Below are 23,702 nucleotides of genomic sequence, written 5' to 3'. Positions count from 1 at the left end.
GAGATGGTCTGAAGTGACAGATTTTGAAAGTGGGTCAAGAGTAGTGTGACAATGAAGAGATTTTGACTTTGCAAAGAAAAAAAATAGAGCAAGGGAAATTAGCCAGAGAGGCTAATCATCTAGAATCATCTAAGAACAGGGCAGATATATGAATTTAAACGTAAGGAATCTCGGGAGTGAATGGTTTACCAATAAATACGCCAGGAAAATGGATGAAAAATATTTTCTTTATTACAATCTTTTCCATTCCTATTTTGTTAGTAGAAAGGTGTTTCACTGCGTTATCCTAACAGTGCAATCAAGGCTGTACATTTCAATGCATAGATCCAAAGTCCATCCATAAATTACAGAAAAATTATCTCCTTTTGGTGAAGGACATGCTTCTATGTAGTTGCCCGTAATCGTGCACGAGAGAGAAATCTCGAGAACGAGAGGCTTCCTAAATAAAATCAACCATTTCTTTTTTTTTTCCTTTTCCTTTTGAAATAGTTAACACGCTGACAAAAAATAAAAATCCCTTTTGATCCCAAAGAACCTGAACATGATGAAGTTACTCGATCATTACACAATTACTGGTAACAAATCTTCCAATGAATCACTCGTCTATATTTAACAGATTTGTATAAGTGACGAAAATGTCCAAAAAATAAAATAAAATAAAATATTCCAGTAGAATTGTATTATTACTATTATTGTACCTGGTATGATACTTCAGTGAAAAACCTGAAACAAAACAAAACATACAAAGTTGCTTTAAATATTCACAATTCAAACAGTAATTACAACAAAAATATTTAAGGCGTATTCGTTTCAGTTCTGTACAATCACACATAATCAAGTGTTAGCCCTTCAGGGAGAAGAACGGAGAAAGCAGAGCAAGTCCGAGTGTTAGTGCTTCATCGGCGGACGGTCGCGCTACAGGCCCGGAGTTTTTATTTTTGTTTTTTTCGAGGACTGCGGGGATGAGATGAGTAATATGAGGGGGGAAATAATAAAAACTTTAAAAACTGGAGTGGTGTTTTGTGAGGGCAGCCTGTCGCCGTTTTCAGCACTAACACCGTCACCCCTTCACGTAGCCCGTTGACAATCTGCCAGTCCACATTGGAAACTTAATTGGAAATTATCTGAGGTTTGAAAGGTCATTTTAAAATAATAATAATATTTAAAAAAAAAAAAAAAATGTATTTTAGCCCTGATTTTTGTTCACATCGAGTCGCATTTGTTCAATAAATAAAAATACAAATGAAAACGGGTGATCTCTTTAGTTTCGGCACATATCAGAAAAATAATACAAGCATTTATCTGTCGTATATTCATGTTAAACAAATACATGACAATCCTTCACTAGCTTTAAATCTGATATGTGCCCAAGCTGTAAGATACCTATTTAAAGAAAATATTTTGGTATTTGTGTAAAGAGCGTCCCTTGAACTTTTTTTTTTTTTTTTTTTTTAACTTTCATGCTCCGATGTTGAAACTAAATCAGATTTTAAAGGGAAACTCTGCTTCCACGTCAACATATCCGTGGTTTTCAAGTGTTTTCTTTTGGTTTTGTAGTGTTGAGTTTTTTCTTTTAGTTTTTTTTTTTTTCTTCCTTCTTTCCATTTGGTGGCTGAGGCAGTTTTAATTCGAGGTGGTCACTTTGTCGAGGCTGCAGTGGCTCGGGGTCGAGGGTCGCTCCTCGTCGCCGTGGTCGTCTGCTTTCAAGAGCGGGGAGAGATCTGCGTCTCCCCCCGCCTCCTCCCGCCGGGCAACCCGTCAGTCGCGGTGGGCCTGGCTCTGCGGAGTGATGCTGAAGACTCGGATGCGCAGGTGGGAGGCGATCTGGAGGCACACGCCCGTACAGTAGCGCGTCAGATCCACAAGAGAAAGGACCTTGAGAAAAGATAGGGAGGATCACATATTAATTCAACAACTCATGTTACCTATAAGGGTTGATTTAGCTTGGATTGAATGGTATTAGTAGCTGCGTTTCCATTTCAGCTTTATGCAAAATAAAAATTCGAATTTGAGGAAGATGGACTATAAATGGACTGGTCACATGACCCTATGTGTCGCGCATGCGTGACGCCGCTGAGGAGGAAATGTGAAAAAAGTGTTTTCATTAGTGATGTTCGACACCACCGATTCCAGTGCACTTTTGTGATACACTTAAACATCTCATTACCAGGTTTTATTGCATATTTCAGTTTTGCGCCATTCCAATTAAGAAACACAGGCAGTTTAGGGTTCTGTGTCAAATTGACGCAGAAGCTATGAGTCCCAGTGGATAACAGTGTTTAGTTGATGGTAATAAATGTCTCTGAAGCAGTTAATAACAAATCTGGATATTTCTGCACAATATCTGCACATCTTTGTGGCACCATATTGCTTTCACATTCCCAGCATACCAAAGCCGGAAAATCAGCTTCCAGGACTTAAAGTACTTTTACCGAGAACACATTTTGACTTTCCCAGAGCTGGAAGTGCAACATTAACACGAGTATCTCAGTTAGCAAAGCCAGCGAGGCGGCTGTGATTAAAGCTATTAGCAACACTGTTCTTTTTCCTGCAGCGATCTCACAGCGTCTGCTGTGAGAAAAAAAAAAAAAAAAAAAAAGGTTTGTTTCCGCGCGAAGGTCGGCGAGAAGTTCCCTGAACTGTGGTTGCAACTCTGTATAAATCAGCTAATGCGCAGTATATAATCTGACCAGGCCTTGAATGCGTTTGTCTGAATCGGTGAATCCTGCAGTTGAAGTTGTGTAAACTTTTGTTTTTTGTGCAACCCTGCAAAGTTAGAACGGGGGTTGCAAACCAAGCAAAGATAACCTGCGTCACAGATGCCCGGGGGGGGGAAGTTTATCGCGAGTCATCTCATCAGCGTAAAAAGAAACTATGCGCTCTTTGAACCACAAGCATAATGACTCTTTGATTATATCGCGACGGTAAAAACAAGCCCAGCTCAGAGTCCCACTGAATTGACTGAGTAGTTATTGGTTTATAAGGCTTCATGTGTCCTGCAGGTTTTGTGTTTTGGTTTGTTTTTTTTTTAACTGTGACTCCATTCCAAACCTGGTTGATTGAGTTGCCATGGAAACGTGCAGCTCTAAATTAAATCAGGTGTGCAGACAAAAAGAAAAGCATAGACTCCTCCTTATAACAACCATACAGATGTCATTTGGTGGATTTTGACTGGTGATCAGTCATCGACAACATCCGTTATCCAGGTCAGTTTACTTAAAAATGTGTTCTATTGTTCTGTTTTCTTGTGGAAAAACGTAGGGTCCAGTGTTTTTTGGCTCATGACTATAAGAGAGCGTACACGCAGGAAGCGACGTGTAGCAAAAGGCCGTGAACATTTAACGATATTCAGTATGTTGCCGAAATAATAGGTGGAAAAAAAGAGCACCCAGATGGACTGACCTCAACTTTGAGGCTACGACCAAGGGGAGTGACCAGTGGTTCTTTTGCCGTCTCATATTATTATACTGTATTTACTGCTAGATTTAGCCATGTTTTTGCCACTCAGAGGGGCGTGGCCAAGGGTTACCTTGGTAACGAGAGCCTGGGACGTCTGCTAGCAACCGTCAGCTACAAGGCAACAACAGATTCCTAAATATGCAGAGTGGCTGAACCCTTTAAAAGGAAGTCTGCTGTAAGTTCACTTGACACTCACCATGGCGATCCAAAGGATTATGTATTCGTCAATGAAGCTGTTGAAGTACTGGTTGAGGAAGAGGAGGCCGGGGCCGATGAAGGCCGTGTCGGGGAGGTGCAACTCACTCTTGGTCATGTGCGCTATCTACAGAGCAGATGCGTGAGGTAAAAACATAGAAACATAAAAGAATGACTCTTGAAAACTACGATCGGTTTAGCGTGGCTTGGGAAAAGCAAACGTACCACCAGCTTGTTGGAGATCTTGGCGATGACCATGCCGAAGGTGAGCAGGTACAGGCAGGGATGGTGCTCAAACAGGTGGCTGGACGACTTCTTGAAAATGATGAAGGCCAGCGTGAGGATGAGGCCGATGTGCAAACCAGGACTCAGCACGCTCGTGTCCTAAAGAGCAACAAACGGTTATTAGATGTCTTTTTTTAGTTTTTTTTTCCCCAAGAACACGTGCGTACTGATCTAGCCGACGTTAAATTCACACTCACGGCCACGGTGGAGCCATTTTTGCCGACACCTCCGTTCAAAATCACGTAGAAGTAGTTGTAGCAGGAGTACAGGGCGCCCCCAACGATGCCCATGATGGGGAAGTAGTACATCTTCAGTCCGATGACGGGCAACTACAAACACATGGGAAGGTCGAATTAAAGCGGAGGACAGTGTCGCGGTCTGTACAGAACGAAGGAAGGTGCTGATGTGAAAGCTGCAGCATGCCGAGCATGATGGGAGGGCAAAGCAAAAAAAACAAAAAAAAACAACTAAATAAAACAAATGCGGGTGACATCATCAGCTTTTTGAGCCAGATCATGTCCAATAGATGACCTGTTGCCATAGCATTAGCTACCAATATTTACCTTCTCCCCTCTCTCATGTGATGTTAAGTGAAGCCTCCAAAGGCAGCGCAGAGTAAAGTAAAACACAAATTCTATTTAAAGACTAGAAAAATGACTACGAACTACGACTCAATTTCTACGTGAACTAAATGGAGAAAAACGGTACACTCAAGGTGAAATGAAAGAGTTTGTGTGTTTATACCATTTGTGGCTGCACAACATATTAATGCTCTCAGTTACCGTGGCTTGCCAGAGGCTCACGCCTCCAAAGGCTGACATCAGATACATGATTGTGATGGCGACCTGCACCTCTGTGACGTCAACCCTGCACACAAATTAGCAAATGGGAAGGGTGGGATTCATTTATGGAGAAAAGAAAAGCATTTGTAATAATAATAATAATAATATGTGTGATTTACAGGCCAAAGCGGAGAGTCCCCGACACGTAGGTCTGCCAGTGGGCGCAGAAGAACATAAACATCCCGATGAAACCACAGAAGAAGATCCAGTTTGGGTAAATTCCTATTCCACACGCAATGCACGTCCCCACCGCGACAAAGACTGAAAGCGATAACAGAGAAACGGGACATAAAATTCACCAGTCGAAAGCGAGTACGTCTCGTAAAACAGAGTAGAATGCCACTGTGATGTGAGAACCTGTAGAGACGGCGTCGCAGCCGTGGTCGAAGAGCTCCCCGAGGGCCGAGCTGCTGTTCGTCCTCCTGGCTTGTTTCCCATCAATAGCGTCCAGAGACTGGTAGATGAAAAGGCCCAGAGCGGACAGGATGAAGGCCCATGACGGAGCCTGAAGAGGAAAAACAGCACGGTGGAGATTCTTTTATTAAGATCCCTGCTCAAAAAGGTAGTGAGGATTATTGTTACATATTTAAACTTAATTTTGAAGTTGTGCTTTAGTCATTAATCAATTAAAAATGCCGATTAATATTCGTGTTATAGCATGTCAACTGTGAACGTTCACCACTTCTAAATATCAGCTGAATATTTTTCAATAAAACCAAAGCAGCTACTAAAGCTAATGTTCCGATAAGTAGCAGCCATCTAGTGGTTACTGGCGGTATTGCTGTCCACCGGTTATTTAGACACAGGACGGGTCACCTTAGCTATCATTGCATGTGTAATTACGTCTCACACCTGTCAGCTAGCTTCTCGACACAAATGACAAATTCTAGAGTCCTAACCTTATATAACGGCAACGTTAGCATAAGTCTTAAAACTTTCTCTTTGAATAAGAATTACTTTACTTTTGTCTGTATATGGTGACTATAAACCTGTCTCATATTACATACATTACCATCACTAGATATTAAAAAAAGTATTCGTCTGCATTTTACCACAATTTAATATTACTACTGTTAATGATATGGTGATTAAAAAGTGGACCTGAGAAGGTGACGGTTGTTAAGTAGTATTTAAAACAGCTTTAAATCTTCAAAACAAGCCTGGTTTTCTAATGAGGCCAACAACATTAACCTGTTTAATCCACACAATGTCTTAGTCATGTGTGTTGTGGAATTCCAGATCGCCACATCTACTGTATCTGTGTTTACTGTAGTAGAGAGACGAAGGAGTAGCTCCTCTCAGTTAGGGTGGAGGTTATGGACCATCTGGACACTAGTGCCGGCCAACACGGTGTGTTTACAGCTACAATGGATGTCCGCGAGACATTGTGTATGGTTCGTGAGAGTGAGGGACACAAAAAACGGAGTCTGCGTTGCCAGAGAGTTCAAGAAACCCATGCTGTTCAAAATATTCAGAGTCCCCGCTGTTCTGTCCTCTAAGCCGGCGTCCTAAATTGTTCCTAGCCTTGTTTTGGTTTGCCAGAGGTCACTCAAGGGAGAACTATGAACCGTGTTCACTGGTTCATTTGCATCCCTCCGATGTGTGTTTGTTAGCTCGGCCGTGGGACTCACTCAGTCCATTAATAAAAGTGGACGTTGGCCAAGTGTTCCTCGGTCAATACTGAGTAAGAATAGAGGAAACTGACAAGCCTCTGCGCTTGTGGAATCTGACAGCGACAACATGCTGCATGGACTTTGATTCACTTATGAGGTTCCTGCGGTTGGACTGGACAAAGGTGTAAACCTGATAAACACTCAGACCTGTGCATGTACTGCCAGAGCCACTGCTGCACAGTGAACCCGCAGACACAGGTTTACTGGACCATAGGTCACCTTCCACATTGCAAGCCCTGCGTATGTGCTTAAGGTTTATTTAAGATATATATGTATATGTATATATGTATATAGGAATCTGATGATACATTACAACTGGATCTGGAGCTATTTCCAAATCAGCCAAGTTATTTACTGTATTGATATATTTTTAGTTTCACTCTTGTGTAATATCAATTCTATTGACTCAGCGGTGTTGCTTAATGTTTAGCCTCCTCTCCAGTGATGAGAAAGCAAAGGGGGTTTTCTCCAAATCACTGTTTTGCCAGCAACAGCACCTGGCAGAAAACAGCGCGTCAAAACTGTCAACTTTCCAAGAACGTACGCGAACGCACCACGCTTCCCCGTGCCCAATTCAGTTACCCTATATAAAGACACTGTGTCACGCCTAATGCGATTAACCTGTCAATCTCAACAGCCCTTTCTTTGTATGCAGGCACAAATAATACCTTGTAATTTCAGATAATTTCTGAATTATTTAGAAACCCTCTTCAATTCGGCTAACGCTACAATACAAAAACAATCGTTTATTCTTTTCAATGTAGTCGATTCTTACAGTCCAAAATGCACCACCTGGGGCGTTAGCATCACAACCCCATTAATAAAGTGCGAAAATTGTTAAAATACCAGTAGCTGTGAGGTTGAAATGAAAGCCGAATTAATATATGGGATTTTCTGATTCGGTAAATATAGTCAATGGTGGCGTTTGATGAATCTTGAGCGTACAAGTGGCCACGTAACATTAGCTTACGTAATTTCTAAACGGAGTCCTGCGTTCTTTCCATTGGGGCTAGTCTCCGTGTAGAAACTTTAGCCAAGGTCGCTTCACTCACCTCCTCTGTTGCCGTGGGACAATAATACACAAGCACCACCGTGGAGACGATGTTGACCAGCAGTCCCACAATAGTCAGTGTGTTTGGTGCGATCCATGTCGGTATTTGCTGGACGAGCCAGTTCCAGTAGATTTGGCACGGGGGCTCGAACAGGGATCGGCCAGCGGCGCTGTATTTATGCTCCTCCAGCCGCTTGAGTTGTGCGGGTGACAGCGGCTCCGGCCACAAGAAATGTGGCATTGTTTATGTGAATGTGTATCTTTCTTTACCTCGCTCCTCAAAGTACCGCAACAAGCTCCCCACCCGACACTCCCGGTTAGTGTCTCAGAAGACGAGGCTTTAAGTTGTCTCCAAGAAAGTAGCAGCTCATTTGGCATTTATAGCGGGAGGAGAGCAGAAGAGGCCATTTCCACAGCGGAACCAGGAGATGTCGATACTCGGCTCTACGTTTCCGATCGAGGTGGTGCTCGGCAGGAAGCGAGGTCCCGGAAGGAATAACAATGTGTCTCTGTACCGGGAAGTTTAAATCAATTTGTAGTGCAGGTAGCGGTGTCAAACTGTTTTTTAGTTCAGGGGCCACATTAAAGCCCTAATTGGATCTCAAGAGTGCGGAAGAGGATTAAGGCCACTGAAAAAAAAAAAAGAAATGTAATTAGAGCGAATGTTTTTTTTTTCCCTACATCTCAGAATCCTGAATAAAGAATAAAGTCAGAATTATGAGGGGGAAAAAACAGAATTATGACTTTAATCTCAGAATTCTTAGAAAAAAGGTCAGAATTTGGAGGTTAAAGTCAGAATTAGGGAAAAAAAGTCTCACTTTAATCTCAGAATTCTGAGAAACAGTGTCAGAATTCTCACTTTGATCCCAGAATTCTGAAGAAAAAGTCAGAATTCTCACTTTGATCCCAGAATTCTGAAGAAAAAGTCAGAATTCTCACTTTGATCTCAGAATTCTGAGAAAAAAAGTCAGAATCCTGAGATTAAAGTCAGATTTCTGAGAAACAGTGTCAAAATTCTCACTTTGATCCCAGAATTCTGAAGAAAAGAAGTCAGAATCCTGAGATTAAAGTCAGAATTCTGAGAAACAGTGTCAGAAATCTCACTTTGATCCCAGAATTCTGAAGAAAAAGTCAGAATTCTCACTTTGATCCCAGAATTCTGAAGAAAAAGTCAGAATTCTCACTTTGATCTCAGAATTCTGAGAAAAAAAGTCAGAATCCTGAGATTAAAGTCAGATTTCTGAGAAACAGTGTCAGAATTCTCACTTTGATCCCAGAATTCTGAGAAAAAAGGTCAGAATTTCGAGGTTAAATCATACACCCCAACTTCATTTTTTAAATTTATTTATTTATTTTTTTTTTCAGTGGCCTTCTTCCATATGCATACAAGGGGCCCGGAGCTGTAACATAATAGTGTATTAATCTATAAGTAACGACATGTTTCCCTTTGTTTTAGTGCAAAGAACATTATGTAAGTGTTCTGTATAGTTCCAGGTCTCAGTGTTGTGTTATGTTCACAACTGTTACTAAATCTGTGTGAAGTCTGGGAACAGCAGTTACTTTTCATGGGGAAAACATGCAATTAATGCTTTCAGTGTAATTTGTGCACTTTGCAAATTCATCCAGCAGGCCAGAGAAGACCCTCTGGCAAACCACTTTTGGCCGTATGTTTGATGTAGGTGAACTGCACCCCATCTAACAGGAGAATTATTATAACATGTCTCAGGTACATTTAGAGATGAGATTAGCCTGTCAGCTCATAAAAATCATAAAAATGTCACATCAAAATCCAAAGACAGTAAAACAGATTCAACATAGCCCTTTTCTCAGTGTACCCCTCAGAGAATAAGGTATTTGTATCCTCCCTCAGTTTATTGCATGACCAAAGTAAAGTTGAATTTTAATATAATAAAGAAAAGTCAACCAAACCAAATTAAAGTGAAAGTAAAATTCAAAACTGCACCCATGTTGTTTTGCACCACCCAGAATTTCTTAACAATGCCTCTACATACACAATATGTCAAGTCAGTGTAGTGTTTTAGTCAAAAAAACAAAGTTGTTTAATCATTTACTTGCTCCATTGTGATAAAAGGGTCCTAATCTTTTAAATTATAACCAACGTTCCTGGAGCATGTTTGTTTCCTAAATTCAAGAAAGAGTCCACACACCAAAACACACACTAAAACACTTTTTTTTTTTCAAATGTATGTTTTACTGTTATCCGTAGGTCATAATTACAAAGGAAAAGACATGCACGCATGAACGAGCCTCAGTCAAGCCTCAGTGAATCCAAAAATCACAATGTGTCATGCAGATTATGTGTAAGTTTCTCACTTATAACAGAAAAGGTGAAATTAACACATATAATGTCAACATATTCTTTTATCCAACATGACTGAAGTCTCTTCTCATTTTTTATTATTTTTCTTTTTTTTTTCGCCATACCGAAGTTCACTGACACCAGCACTAAACTATACACATTCTCATTTCCCTTCTTTCAGACATCAGTAAGTAACCAGCTCTAACAAAAATCCACATGTGAATACTGTAGGTGTTTGTCACTGCTTGTGCTTTGTATATTTTTTTTTACACACTACATGTCCTTTTTAAAGCTAGAACCAAAACACTGCCGACATGCATCTGAGCTTTTTTTTAAAAAAAAAAAACAAAAAGGTGACAAATAAAATGAGCTGGCTTTTTTTTTTCTCTATGGCAACAAGCTCCAAACCTACACACAGCATGCCACACTCCAGACCAGTACACCCTCTCCCCTACACCCGCCATCCATCTGCACTACACAGGCCGCTGACATCGGTAGGTGAGGGAAGGGGGTCACTAGTGGTGGCAGATGTCTGTAAAGCAGAAGCGTCTTATTGCACTGCGTTCAGTTTTGCTTCTCTTGCTCAACAATCTTCGTCTCGTTCATGTACTTGTCAATCAAGTGGAGGGGGACTCCACGTTGCATGAGCTCGTAGAAGGTGAAGCCTCCTGAGGGACGAGAAGAAAAACTCTCTCATAATATTGTTGGGAGGGACAGGAGCATGTATGGAAATGGAAGAACAGAGAGAGAGAGAGAGAGAGGATGAAAAACGAAAAGCAAAGAAGAGAAGGCCAGGAGCACTCAGGATAAAGAGTGAGAATAAAGAGAATAAAGCTTCCCAGGCTTATACAAAGTACCCTGGTTTGTAAAGCAGCTTGTCCCAGTTCCTTACTCTATAGAAATTGTCTTAGCATACTGTCATTAAGCATACCTCCTGATAATTACCAAGCTGATGTACAGGTGAGGCTCATTGGAATTTCATCCGTTCATGAGGTATTTTATTTTGCATAAACCAGAGAAGTGGACAAATCTCTTCTAGATGAAACATGACTTTATCATATTTTGTCCAATCTACTAAGTAGATGTACAGGAAAATGGAAAATTGTGGAAATTATACAAGTGGCCTAAGCTTAATGCAAGGTGGCAAATAAGTCACTTTAAATAATGATGCTAATGTTAGCTAATGCCAGACAGTAGTTATTAGTTATAATAGGTAGGTAACAACAGAGCAGAGTTATGTTCTGTGACGCATTTTTTATTTATTTTTTTTAATAAAAGCTTTACCGTTGGCTAAGCAAGTCAAGTTTTTCTATGTAACGTCGCCGTCTGTCCCTCGGCAACGACATTATTGACACATATATGTCTGCCTGACTTACATTAGACATTTTACCCGCTTTCCGGTCAACAAATGCTAGCAACACAAAATAAACAACTGACGCCGGGGTGGATTTGTATTTACCACTAGTGGTTTGTTTTCACCCAAATTGGGGTGTGGCCTAATTTCTACTGTCATCTATGTCCTCTTGGGAACATAAATATCGATACAAAACTGACAGAGCTCAAATATTCTTATTTAAAATCTAAAAAATAAAGAATAGTACAGGATTATCTTAACTTATATTAACACATATCGGCTTTAATATTTTGCTGTGTGTAGTATGGAACTGGGACACAATTTACAAGCAAAGACACAGTAGATTACACAACCAGGTGCAAAGCATGTCGGCCATCTTTGCAAAAATCCAGACAAAAAAATAAAACCATCATCTGAACCAAGCAAAAGGAACAGAGTGAACAGCTTCTACTATGCATAAAATTTTCATTGGGTCGTTTCCAACGCAACACGGAAATTTAGTATGCTTTCTTTAGATGGAGAACGTCGTTCAAAAGCAGCCTTAGCATAGCGTATCTCAAGAGCCATCGAGAATTTGCAAACAACTTTTACTCACCTTATGCCTGGCACAAGTTACATGAGAGACAGTCTTTGAATTCACACGATTTCACACCAGCAACAAATTCAAGTATTCAAAGCTGAGTTATTAAAGTCAGCCAGCTTAGGGCGTCCAGATAATAACCAGACAAAAGCTGTCATGCAAATATGACATGTTCGTTGTCTGGTTCCATTTTCATGGTGAAGAACAGCTCCAACAGTCCCACCGACTGACAAAGTCGAAGTAACACAGGCTCGCTGAAAGATGCATAATGAATGACATAAGCTTCATATGCCAAAACCATATGAAAGCTTACCTTATATGAGAACAAAAATTCACATTTCTTGAGTTTGGACTGGGGGAGAGAGAAGAGAAGAGGGGTTAACAAAATGTTTACATGAAGTTATATGTGTCCTCCAGGGAATACTGTTATTACTGAACTCTTATATGAGGAGTTAACTGTGTGGCATAGAGGAGACACTGGAATCTGCGGAGAACAGTTTAAGATGGAGACATTAAATAATACAACACAAAAACATCACAGATCTATATGTCATGCCTGGTGACGGTCTGTGCGCTGAGGTGGTGTGCTTTGATGATGAACAGGATGGCAGGATGGACTGGACTGGATTTAGATGTATGAAAACACAAGGGATAAACGTCTGCATGTTGTGGTGATGAAACAGTGTCACCACATATTATGTGCACTGCACACGAATGAATTGATTATTATATCATTATTTGTATATGTTTTGAAAACGATGTCCAAGAACCAGCTGCACCAGATGTTCATAAGTTCAAACTTAGTAATACATAGTTTTGTGTTAAGTAGAGATTTACAAATTGCTTAATTGGTTAAAGTTGCACCAAACACAGTATATATTATGTACACAGTCTGACAAAGCTAAATTATCAATTTAGAGACCGATTTTAAATTGCATTTCACTTATACAACATATATACCTCATGAATATACCTCATATATCTTAAAACTCACGCAGTAGGTAGCTTTAAGCTATTTTAATACATTTTTTAGCTAGCTACTTGCTAATGTTTCTGTGTTTAACTTAAACTAATGTTTACTTTAATTATATTAACTAATACATGTTAATTAGTTGATATACATACATGAACCCTTCACAGTTTGTAAACAATAAGATGTTTTTTGAGGGGCGGAGCTTAACTGGATGCCAAACATCTCAAACACTATATCTTGTAAATGGCGGTTAACATATTTCAAGAGACTGTTTTGGCACGAATGGACGTTGAAAACGCATATTTTACAGAATATACTAATACACTCACTGAGTGTTATTTTTAAAAGTTGACTCTATCTTAGGGGACTATATTCACCGACCCTTATACTCTCACTCATCTGAATGGGCGATTTAACCAAAGGAGGACGCAGAGGGGACGGAGTCTGGTCTATCTTTATCAAGTGAAGCCTCTCCAACAAAAATATTACAAGAAGTAAGTGAAACCATTGTAGAGGGTAACGTAGTAAACGCAACTTCTGCTTGGACGACCCTGATACACGCAAGCAACTGCGTTAGCTCGCGGTTAGCATTAGCATTAATGTGTAACAAGAATCCCCTAAATAATCATTAATTTAACGTAATTTCAGTCACAATTTATTCTAACCCCAATTATATTAATCTTATCTTAATAAGAAGTGTGTGACATCACAGTGACGTAGGGCCATGAAGCTGTTAGATAAATATTAAAGATTTTTCTAGCTTAGACCTTAGACATTTTGTTTATTTTCAGTGGTGCAACCCAGTTTGGTATGTTTCTAGAAACTGGCAGTTACCAGAAACTTCATAAAGACTGTAAACAAACTTTATAATGAATTCACAAACAGCTGGTGCAACCCAGTCCGGATACTTACATGTCCATCGCCTATATCGTCCCTTTGCTGAGCTGCAAAAGTTCAAACTCCAGGGTACCTTTGCGGAATTGGTTTCCCAACATGGTCTCGTCTCTTTACACTTTTTACCGACTGAGGATTTTGATCAGAACTGTTTTGTCTTAATAATGTAATGAAACTACAATGTTAAAAGTGCATACTTAAAAGGATTAAAAATTTGGGAAACCAAGCCCTGGTACACATGGGTTCCCCAGCGACACACATACAGGTCAACTTGTGATCCACACTGACCTTTGACCTCCAACTTGCAGTCCACTTGGGCTTCTCCCAGGTCGTTTATGGCCTTGCAGGTGTACATGCCGCCATCGTAAGGACTCGGCTTCCTGATCTCCAGAGTACAGACGCCTTGGTTGCTAAACATACGGTAGCGAGGGTCGTCAATGATGGTTATCTTATTCTTCATCCAGATCACTTTAGGCTGCAGGCAGAAAAAATCAGCCACATCAGGATTTTATTCCCGAATGACCTCTCATTAAACCTTTCATTAAAAAGATTCTGAAGTAGAATTTGGCTTGTGCTTCATTTCTGCTAGTTTCGGTTAAGGTTGACATTAGAGAATGCAGTATTATCACAACAATTTGAAGACTTTTCTCTTATCAGAACAGAACTTGTCTTCAAAAATGAGAAAAAATACAAAATGCAATATACTGCCAAACAAACCCTCCTGCAACATGAATAAGCTAAACTTAATATTCTCATGTCTCAGGAGTAAAAGCTGTTTTGAATGGTGTTAGATTTCTTCGTCAGAAAGTCAGTTAACTAAGAATGAAGTCTAACAGGCGCCGTACCCACAAGCAGTTAGATGTTCCTACCGTTTGTAAACCAGCTTGTTTTACCAGAATAGTCAGAGTAGTTTTTCAAAGCTATAAACACAGGTACCCCACTGCACAGAAATATGCCTCAGTGGAAAGAGGAAGTTCAGTATTATAATGACTAATGTGTAGCCTACAAACACCACCTACCCTTGGGTTGGCACGGACACTGCAGTTGAGTGTAGCATTGTAGCCGGCGATGGCAAAAGTGTTGATAAGTGGCTGCGTGAACTTTGGTGCCTCTTTGAAGTCGTGGTCATTGTACTCGGGTATTTTCACCTGCAAGCCTGTAGGGGTAAGGGTAAAGGAATGGGGTTTTGCATGATACTGATGCTGAGCGGTATCATGTGGGAAATTCCCTATGTGATGAGGGAAAGACAATGTTTCTTTATTTATCATCAGTTGAGACTGAGACACCTCTGTTAAAGGGCCTGTCAGTCATACCTCGAACCCTGTGAGGGGCGGAAAACATCACTGACAGTACCTTTCAGATATCACCTGTGAAAAATATAGTTAGTGGCAATATCACTGTTGACATATTTGTATAAAACATAATTTGTTCCAAAGCGTTCAACTTTGGAATCATTTTCCCCCATCAGAAATACAGGCAGCGTCTGAGTTAAAGTGCAAATCCATTGTTCTTGCACATTTAAACATGCAAGAACACAATTTGCTCTCAGATTTCTTCCCTTCATGTTGTACCTTCTTTGACAATGAGAGCGCTCTTTTTGGTTTGGGTGGCGTTTTCGCTCAGACCACACATATTCTCAGAAAAGACTCTGAAGAAGTACTCGTTCCCAACCACCAGCTCTGTGATGGTGATGCAGGTGCGATGGTAGTGCTCAATGCATGTGAACCACTCCTAAGAATCAGAGAAAAGCATGGGATGTGAATATTGCATGGATTGAATGTTTTACGTGCGGTTTAAAGTTAGTACAAGTTCCTCTTCTACCATTGTCTTTTTGTCTGCTTTTTGAATGGTGTAGCCTGTTATCGGGGCGTTCCCGTTGTCTTTCGGAGGGGTCCACACCAGAGCTACATTTGCGCCCCATACGTCTTCAATAGTCACACACTGAGGAGGTCCAGGAAGATCTGAAAATCAGCAAAGATCATCTAAATATATATCGAAAGTAACTATTCATTTTTATAATGGTTGTGTTTTAGAGCAGTGGTTCTTGATCAACCTAACCTAACCTGAACATGCAAGATGTTTCACAATAAGAGCATTATTAAGAAATTAATGGTGTAACAGTAGGAGCCTCATAATTTGAAACAAATGCAGATTGTATTAAGTTTGTATTAGCAGCATCATGCAGTATCTTTGAACAGTGCAACCGGGAGCAGGATCTCTTAATAAAATATGGTAAATTACTCTTGTGAGACATTCTGTAGTTTAGGTAGTTAAAGATCTATTTCTATAGATGTCATACGATCTTTTTTAAAGGATATTTTCACATTTTCACAGACACCCTTGCAATTACACCACGGACCACTAGGGACCCGCGGACTTCCGATTGACAATCACTGTTTTAGACAATGAACACTCACCAACTATTTGTATGTCAAGAATTGCTGTGTCCACGTGGTTTTCAACCTGCACTGTCATCTCATACTTTCCAGAGTGGCTGCGTTCTGCCTTACGGATGAAGATGATGCTGTCACAGTCTGTGTTGCGGATGCTGACGTGGGTAGGCTCTATAACCTGGCCCTCCTTCAGCCAGGTGACCTTCGGCCTGGGTTTCCCCTATGAACACAGAGCGACACGAGCTCAGAATTCTGATCAGAGCTCAGAAACATTAGTGGAGCTGGAAGATTTACCAGAAATGGCACCACAAGGTTGACAGTTTCTCCAACTTTTCGAGTGTACGTCTGCTTCAGGTGTCGTGGGACACGGATCTTGGGAGGTTCTAAGGTGGTGTTACACAGAAAAAGGTGAGCAATGTTTTCAATATTTGTTTCCCATTATTGTTCATTGTCCATATCTAAGCCAAGTATCTGTGGAATATATAATATGAAGAGCTCACCAATAACCTCTTTGACCAGGATAGAGTGCTGCAGGGTCCGTGGGGCACTGGCTCCTGCTGCATTGATGGCTTTGACTCGAACTAAAATTTTACACCCCGGGGACAGCCCAGTAATGGTGTACTTGGTTTTCTCCGTCATCTCCTTGTTAGATATTATCCAGTCATTAGCTATAGGGGGAAAAATACAGTTGAGCCAGAAGAAAGTGTTTGGCTCCAAATTTAACACAGATAGACTCAATGTACATGTACTCTATCTTAAAGAACACTTCAACTTCTACTCAAGTCACTTTTTGAGTACTTTTACTCAAGTCTGGGTCTCTAATACTTTTTTTAGATTTACAAATTTGATTCATAAGATTATTAGCCGTTATCCTATGAGTCAGATACTACTTCACATTGCTTTTTAATGTTGTTGTGGGTTCAACTCCCTTTGTCCATTTAACTTCTAACTTCTACGTGCCACATTAAACATATTATTTTTGACCTCATTGCTGATTGTTCTTGTAGATAACATTCACCAGGAAATTTTATGTGAATGTTAGGAAGTGCTGCCTGTGTCCTCAAGTTGGTGGGGTTTTAGATGGTCATGTATTGAAGTATGTTGGTTGGCCTTTGTGTGATTAACCCAGCGAAGTTAAGTGCTTACAAGTGGCGATTTGTGTTTCTACTTGCGGGGTTCTTTAGAATGGTGGAGTTTAACTCACTTCCTTCTATGCAGTACTCCACTAAGTATCCGTCCAGACCAGCAGCTCCGATGGTTTCAGGAGGGCGCCACTTTACGGTCACTGTGGTGTCTGTGACATCGTCAACAACCAGCATGGTGGGCTCACTGGTCACAGCTGAGTGGAGATAAAGGTTTTAGAGATCATAAGAACTACAATCCCTCATTGGGGTTCCAGCAGTGGATATGAACGTGATCGGAAAAACATCCATTTTGGAAAGTCACGAACACGTGAACAAGGCGCCTTTCCCCCTGGCTGGTATGCTATCAGTCTCACTGTCAGATCTCATTAGTCCCAGCTTGTGCTATCTATTCTTGTATTCTGAATCATGCTTAACTCCTATTGAACCCTCTGACAGACCTGATCTCCTAAACCTCTAATCCACAGATGATTTGGCAGCCATTATAAAGACATGTTTAATATCCTTTAAAGCTCTTGGATGTCCAGTGGAGGTCACAGTCAGAATGCTTGAGATAGTAAGTGTGGGAGACAACAGCTGTGTCGCTGGGGTACCAAGGGCAGATCACACATACACTATCACAGGCCTCATTTTGTGTATTATTATGAAACTAATGATAGATAAACGTAAGTATTACATAAGTACGTAAGTAGTACATATTATTCTTTCCTGGACAGACTATTGGTAGTAACACTTCATAGACCAGCATTTGTGCTGCTTAGGAGAAATTCAATCTACTCACCGAGGGGAGTAAAGGCTTTGGACGGTTCACTGGGCTTGGACACACCAATGGCATTGACTGCAAAGATCCGCACTTCATATGGAACTCCTTCAATCATCTTCTTGGGTTCAAATGCAGTTTCTTTAATCAGGTCAAAGTTCAGTCTCATCCATCTGGAACTCTGCTTCTTTTTCCTCTCTATGAAATAGCCTTTAAAGAACAGTTGTATAGTTTATCATTAAACAACAACACATACATTTAACCTTTGGTAATAAGCATAATGCAAATGTTAGTTACCTAATATTGGTGAACCTCCGTCATATTTTGGTGGGTCCCACGTCATTGTGCACCAATCACCACCAACCACTGGAACCAAGGGTGCCTCTGGTGGGTCAGGGATGTCTGGACACCACAGATACTCAGGTTAATAATTCAAGGAACAAATTCTCCATGTCTGTTTTGTTTTGCTCTCTTACCGACAACTTTGATTTTGACGCTGGCTGTGGCTTCACCGGCCTCGTTCTGCAGGACTATCTTGTAGTTCCCAGAGTCCTCCCGTTCCGTGACCTCAATCGTCAGGCTCGTCTGGTCACCGTACGTTTCAGCATGGACACGGTGACCTGACTCAAGAATCACCTGAAAGAAAAACACTTGAACTCACGTGGCTCTTGGTCTTTAAATAGGAAACTTTTAGAATGACGCCAACTCTGTACTTGTATACAAACTGGCTCACCCTTTCTCCCTTCATCCACACCACTCTGGGTGCTGGTTCTCCACTGATGGGGATCTCCAAGCGAAGTTTGTTTCCAGCCACAATCGTGACGGTGTTGTCTGGGAAATTCAAGCTGTCCAGGTGTACCCTTGGGGGGTCTGCAGAAAGTCAAATTAGATCATGGAGAAATCAAAGCATAAAGGTATTTTAAACTGCACTAGTTGAAGCACTAGTTGTTGTTCTTTTTGTTTGTTTTTACCAATGATGTGGATTTTGGCAGACAAGCTCTGTGAATAACCCTCAGGAACAAAAGTGTAATCTCCTGCATCATGAAGGGAGCTGGTCTCAATTTCAAGTCTGTGGACTCTATAACACCAAAAAGATGTTAGTTAGCTGTTGTATGTTGTATTTTAGTTTTGGTTGAATAGAGTTCAATAGAGAGGTCATACTTATTTCTGTGTATGATGTTGATGCGATCATTGGGCTGGATCAGCTGTCCATTCCTGTACCAACGGCCTGGTACGTTGCCTGGGTATATCTCACAGTGTAGTTTGATGGGTTGACCCAGCATTATTGTTGCATCCTGCAGGTCTTGGTACACCTTCAGTGGTTTTACTAATTAAACGTACAGCAGTGGAATAGAATTGAGCAAATTCCATTGGAAAGCATGCCACCAGAAGAAGAAAAAAAACATATAATAGACGAAGAAGCTGACACATACAATCGACTTGAACATGTGCTTCAGATGTGCCACCACTGGCCATGACGGAAAATGTTCCGGTGTCTTCTCTGGAGGCGTCGTCAATCACCAAGTAGTGTTTGGTTCCCTCAGACTTAACTCGGTATCTTGAGCGCACTCCTGTTGGAACCTCGACACCGTTCTTCATCCTAGAGAAGCATTTGAAGTAGTCACGTCTACACTTAGAGGTTTATACAGCAAGCAATGAACAACTTACAGGTGTTAAACATGGTGGTGTTGATGTTAGCTCTGGCTAATATGACTTTAGCACAGTGGAGACTGAAAGATATTCCCAATTGTTTTAACAATGGTCATGCTTGTAGGCCTTGTTTTTTCTTACCATTTGACTTGAGCACCTTCCTCCGACACTTCACACTCCAGCTCAATCCTTTCGTTTACTGTGGTCTTCACGGGCTCAATACCTTTCACTATCTTAACAGGCAACTCTGTAAGGCAAAACACGAGGAAAGAAACTGAAGACAGGTCGATTTTGATATTTCAGGGAATTAGAATGTGTGTTATAAGAAAAAAAAATAGAATTAAAAGCAGAAAAACTGACACCTTTCACAAACAGCTCTGTGGTGCACTTTTCATCCCCTGCAGCTACCGAGTAGGCAGCATCATCGTTTATGCTGCAGTTGTTGATGACCATAATCCTTTGGGTACCCTTGTGCTCAAAAATATACCTAAATGGGAAGTCCATTAGTCACATCACTGGTCACCCAAAGAAACCCTGGCAACATATATATGTTTATGCTTGTCAATATAAATTGGCCCTAAGATTAAAGCTAAAACACTAAAAAATCTAATTAAACCTTTAATAAGCTGCCTAAAATTACACAATCTGCATGCTTCGACATACACTGCACAAACCCACAAGTGAGACGGCACACAGAGATGACAGACCCAAACCAAACTGTGACATGAGGAAGGGAGAATCGACTGGACGGACGGACTTACTTCCTTTGACTTAAAGTCAGCAGTAGAACCAGAATGGGGCCGGAGCACAGGAAGTGATAATGGCAGACAGGAAGGAGCACCACGATAAGACAGACAGATAAGACAAATAAAGAGACATCATGCCTGGAGGGGTAGAGTATGTGATCGGCAGCAGTGTTACAACAAAGAAGATGACCAAACGTAGAAAGAGAGTTTTATAGAGACATCTTCAGAACAAGGGACCCCTGGAGAACGTGGCACATGAGACCAGAACCAGAAAACAGCAATATCCTCCCAGATGGCTTTAACTTAGGATGGCTTTCAATCACAGTCTTATTCTGATTTACATACGATTAGTGTCATTCAGCAGTGGTTTAGAAATCAAAAACTCTATATTTATTGTCTCTGTTCGAGGAGATGCTGTATATACCAGCATGGTTGAATAATTAAGCCTGCACTAACTTAGAAGTGACTAAAACTAAAAGTTATCAGAGTTAAATCAATTTTTACTTTTCTCTTATCTGTCGCGTGCACTGTCCTGTAAACAGTGCTGCAACCCTGCAAATTTCCCTACTGTCGGATAAATAAAAGATTAACTTATCTCTCGTCCATTATCTTAAAATGGATTGAAATACAAAACCCTGAGTTTAAAGTCTGCAGGGACACTGCACAAAAATATAACTCACAGTGGGTCGGTCGCTGTCAACATCCCTGTCCTTTGATTCATTAGTGATATAGTATTTTAGTTATAACAGTTTTGCCGCTAAAGTCTTATTTTTCCCTTTTTCGTTCATGTTTCATTCATAAATACCCTACGTTCTAAAAATATTGACACCAACAAGTCTGGTTTGTTAGGAAGTTCCCATCTAAAACACAATCTTAACAATCCTGTGTGATTTAGCCTCTGTTAAAACTGTTCCAAAGCCAAACTTAGTTAAAGACCTGTGAAGGAGGTACCACATTTTTCCTGTACACAGGAGGACATGTAAAGCAGTCAATGCCAATTAAAGACAACAATTGACATCATCAACACTTAATCGTACACCCAAATGTAGCTCTGGGGCCATTTACTTTACCTTTATGGCCCTGTGAATTCATAATAAACCTAATATGTGTGTGAGACTGATAAGAGCTACATTAGAGTCGAGAAGAAGTTATTTGTTAACTGGGCGTCGACTGGCAATGGTTCACAGTACAGTGGTGACGTAACTTCATAGTGTCATTGTGTTGTGGCATTATTAGAAATGAATGCACTGCATGTGTGACTTATAGGTTGTAATTTGGACTAAAACATGTGAACCATTGTTCTTTGGAACGTGACAGAATGGAAACATACACCAGAGAACTGGTAAAGAAATGGATTGACACAAATAAAAGGCTCTTTTTTAAAAAAAATAAATAAATAAAATGCCTTTTATTTGTGTAGTGTTGAACAGAAGAAGACAATGAACTGGAACATGAGAATAAATGTTGTACATACTTGGGAGTGGGCCTGATTTCCTGTCCGTTCTTGTACCACTTAAGCTCAACGGTGGGGTCGGCCAGATCAACCACCAAGCGAATCTTTCCACCTTTATCCACCTGATACGCCGGCTCGAGCTTCTTTGCAAAAGCTTTAAAAAAAAAAAATAAGATAAATAAAGAGACAAGTCATCGTAGCAGCTAGGATCAAGCTTCCCATTTGAACGGACACGAATATTCACCTTCGCTCTTCTTCTCCTCTTTAGGCATCTTCTTCATCCTCTTCAGCAGACCCCTCAGATCCGTGATGCCGTACATGAAAGCGATCTTCTCGTACTGATCTGGCCGGGCGTTCTTCAGGATCTCCCACACATCCACCTCTGGAGCGTCGTCCTGCTGTTTGGGCTCCCTGTTCGTGCCAGGTACGAGGGAACAATGTGAGGACGGGATCGTAGGCTGGCGTTTGCGACATTTCCCGAGGAACTACTCATTAATCCCGACAATTGGGGATTTAGAAGCTCTATACTGGTTCGGTCTTATTAAAGCTTTACTCGAAACTTTACTGGGATAATGAATTCCTTTGTTCCTGAAATATTTTTTGGCTCAACCTTGACCAGCAGAGAGTTCCTCAGGACATGTCACACAAAGGGATGGGCATGGTGCGCTGACTGACCGTCTGCGTGTTGACGTCGGCATCTGAAGTCACATGTTAACCATAACAGGGTTGCAGCAATATTAATACAAAGCAGAGCAGCTGTTCTCTAATTTGCTAAGAGGTCATGGATGAAATGAAATGTTTTCTCTTGTCCAAGGATAAGGGTCACGGACAGTTATCGCAATGATTCGGATTATGTGAAGGTGATATGCTCAGCTACCCTACCTGTAGCGCCAGGGTAGCAGGATCATGCTGTTGTTGTAGCATTTTTGCTACCTTTGTATGGTGGAACAGACAACGTGTCCTTCTCTGCTTTCCTGCAGTTTTTATAATATTTTACATACTGCACATACATCATTAAAGTAGGTTTAAGCTATATATATACACATATATCTATAAATATGTATATATAATTGTCAGAGTACCTCAAAAATACCTCTTACCCAAAGGTGGCACAGTTGCTGATTTTCAAATCAGGTCCTTGCATGTATGGGGTCAATATTCTGCTTTAACACCCAGGGTCATCATTACATTCACATTTGCAATTTTTAAATTACTTCTTGAGGTTTTCAGCATGCATTGAGAGATAAAGGGGGGGTATTAAAAGGGGAATAAAGGGGGATTTTGGTTCGGGATCTACAGAGAATAAAGGGTGAGGAAGAGGGTTTTTATATCAGGATTAAAACAGTGAACAGGAGACAATACAGCTCTATGAAGTTCTTATTCGGGAGGCAGAATTCTGGCTCATTCACAATATCGCAGAGCTAAATGTGTTTGTGTTAAAGCATGCAAGGGTTTAGAGGAAACCTGCGACAAGGATTTTAAAGGAGGATCTTTATGTTGCTCTTATGAACGGGCCCATCCCTTTGTTGTTGGTTTGAGTGATCACTTCAGTGATGCTCCAACACGGTTAGAAGATGAAAGTGTCCATACAGCAGCAGGTGTTAGATTTGTGAGGCTGATAAACAAGTTTCCCTAGACATGAGTGTATCCATTAGTTACAGAAGAACATTCAATCAGCCCTTTCTTTCACTGACATTTCGCCCGAATGTCCGAAAGATTGGAGGTGAATAGCGTAAAAACATTTGTAATCTGTTTATTTTCAGGCAATTACGTAGAAGACTGAAATAAACATGGTGGTATTCGGCCGTATTTTATAAACTTGACATAAATAACAATGTAGTGATAACACTATTTTACAGCATCATTTCTCCATGGCCCATCAACACAACATTAATGATCCAAAATGGTGCTCTTAGCCTCATGGACGTGTCG

The 23,702-nt window shown here is 40.7% G+C and overlaps 2 protein-coding genes across 17 annotated transcripts in view; both read right to left on the bottom strand.

The window, feature by feature from the left end:
• Positions 1–209: 209 nt before the first annotated feature.
• chpt1 (choline phosphotransferase 1) lies at positions 210–7,959 on the bottom strand. The gene is made up of 8 exons (XM_047575636.1): positions 7,507–7,959; positions 5,139–5,286; positions 4,901–5,042; positions 4,722–4,806; positions 4,137–4,268; positions 3,880–4,038; positions 3,656–3,781; positions 210–1,875 (listed from the first exon to the last, which is right to left on the bottom strand). Exons 1-8 carry the CDS (start codon positions 7,744–7,746, stop codon positions 1,759–1,761), a joined length of 1,149 nt encoding a protein of 382 aa, XP_047431592.1. The 5' UTR covers positions 7,747–7,959; the 3' UTR covers positions 210–1,758.
• Positions 7,960–9,693: 1,734 nt separating this feature from the next.
• Positions 9,694–23,702, bottom strand: part of mybpc1 (myosin binding protein C1) — a 28,318-nt gene continuing 14,309 nt past the window's right edge. For 8 of the 16 annotated variants that reach the window (XM_047575614.1, XM_047575616.1, XM_047575620.1 and 5 more), the window contains 21 exons: positions 22,015–22,181; positions 21,792–21,924; positions 20,333–20,341; positions 19,934–20,058; positions 19,713–19,818; positions 19,355–19,521; positions 19,083–19,248; positions 18,893–18,999; positions 18,655–18,791; positions 18,398–18,557; positions 18,219–18,323; positions 17,943–18,131; positions 17,224–17,358; positions 16,520–16,687; positions 16,314–16,402; positions 16,044–16,239; positions 15,448–15,587; positions 15,198–15,357; positions 14,646–14,854; positions 13,915–14,101; positions 9,694–10,493 (listed from right to left, as the gene is read on the bottom strand). In XM_047575614.1, the coding sequence (XP_047431570.1) occupies positions 10,390–10,493; positions 13,915–14,101; positions 14,646–14,854; positions 15,198–15,357; positions 15,448–15,587; positions 16,044–16,239; positions 16,314–16,402; positions 16,520–16,687; positions 17,224–17,358; positions 17,943–18,131; positions 18,219–18,323; positions 18,398–18,557; positions 18,655–18,791; positions 18,893–18,999; positions 19,083–19,248; positions 19,355–19,521; positions 19,713–19,818; positions 19,934–20,058; positions 20,333–20,341; positions 21,792–21,924; positions 22,015–22,181 (2,959 nt within the window). In that variant the 3' untranslated portion in view covers positions 9,694–10,389. Of the gene's footprint in view, positions 10,494–12,072; positions 12,112–13,914; positions 14,102–14,645; positions 14,855–15,197; positions 15,358–15,447; positions 15,588–16,043; positions 16,240–16,313; positions 16,403–16,519; positions 16,688–17,223; positions 17,359–17,942; positions 18,132–18,218; positions 18,324–18,397; positions 18,558–18,654; positions 18,792–18,892; positions 19,000–19,082; positions 19,249–19,354; positions 19,522–19,712; positions 19,819–19,933; positions 20,059–20,332; positions 20,342–21,791; positions 21,925–22,014; positions 22,182–23,702 lie in introns of all 16 variants that reach the window. The other 8 variants (XM_047575621.1, XM_047575624.1, XM_047575630.1 and 5 more) reach the window with 4 other exon arrangements.

This window comes from Mugil cephalus, chromosome 22 (genome assembly GCF_022458985.1).
Source record: "Mugil cephalus isolate CIBA_MC_2020 chromosome 22, CIBA_Mcephalus_1.1, whole genome shotgun sequence".
Lineage (NCBI taxonomy): Eukaryota > Metazoa > Chordata > Actinopteri > Mugiliformes > Mugilidae > Mugil > Mugil cephalus.
This window is presented reverse-complemented; position numbering and strand designations above follow the sequence as displayed.

What these genes read in the sequence shown, in the direction of transcription:
- chpt1 (XM_047575636.1), bottom strand. Translation starts at nt 7,746, where the DNA reads ATGCCACATTTCTTGTGGCCGGAGCCGCTGTCACCCGCACAACTCAAG. An exon ending in AAAATGGCTCCACCGTGGCC is followed by an intron (nt 4,039 to 4,136) that starts GTGAGTGTGAAT and finishes GTTGCTCTTTAG; the next exon opens with GACACGAGCGTGCTGAGTCC. An exon ending in AGATCTCCAACAAGCTGGTG is followed by an intron (nt 3,782 to 3,879) that starts GTACGTTTGCTT and finishes TCTGCTCTGTAG; the next exon opens with ATAGCGCACATGACCAAGAG.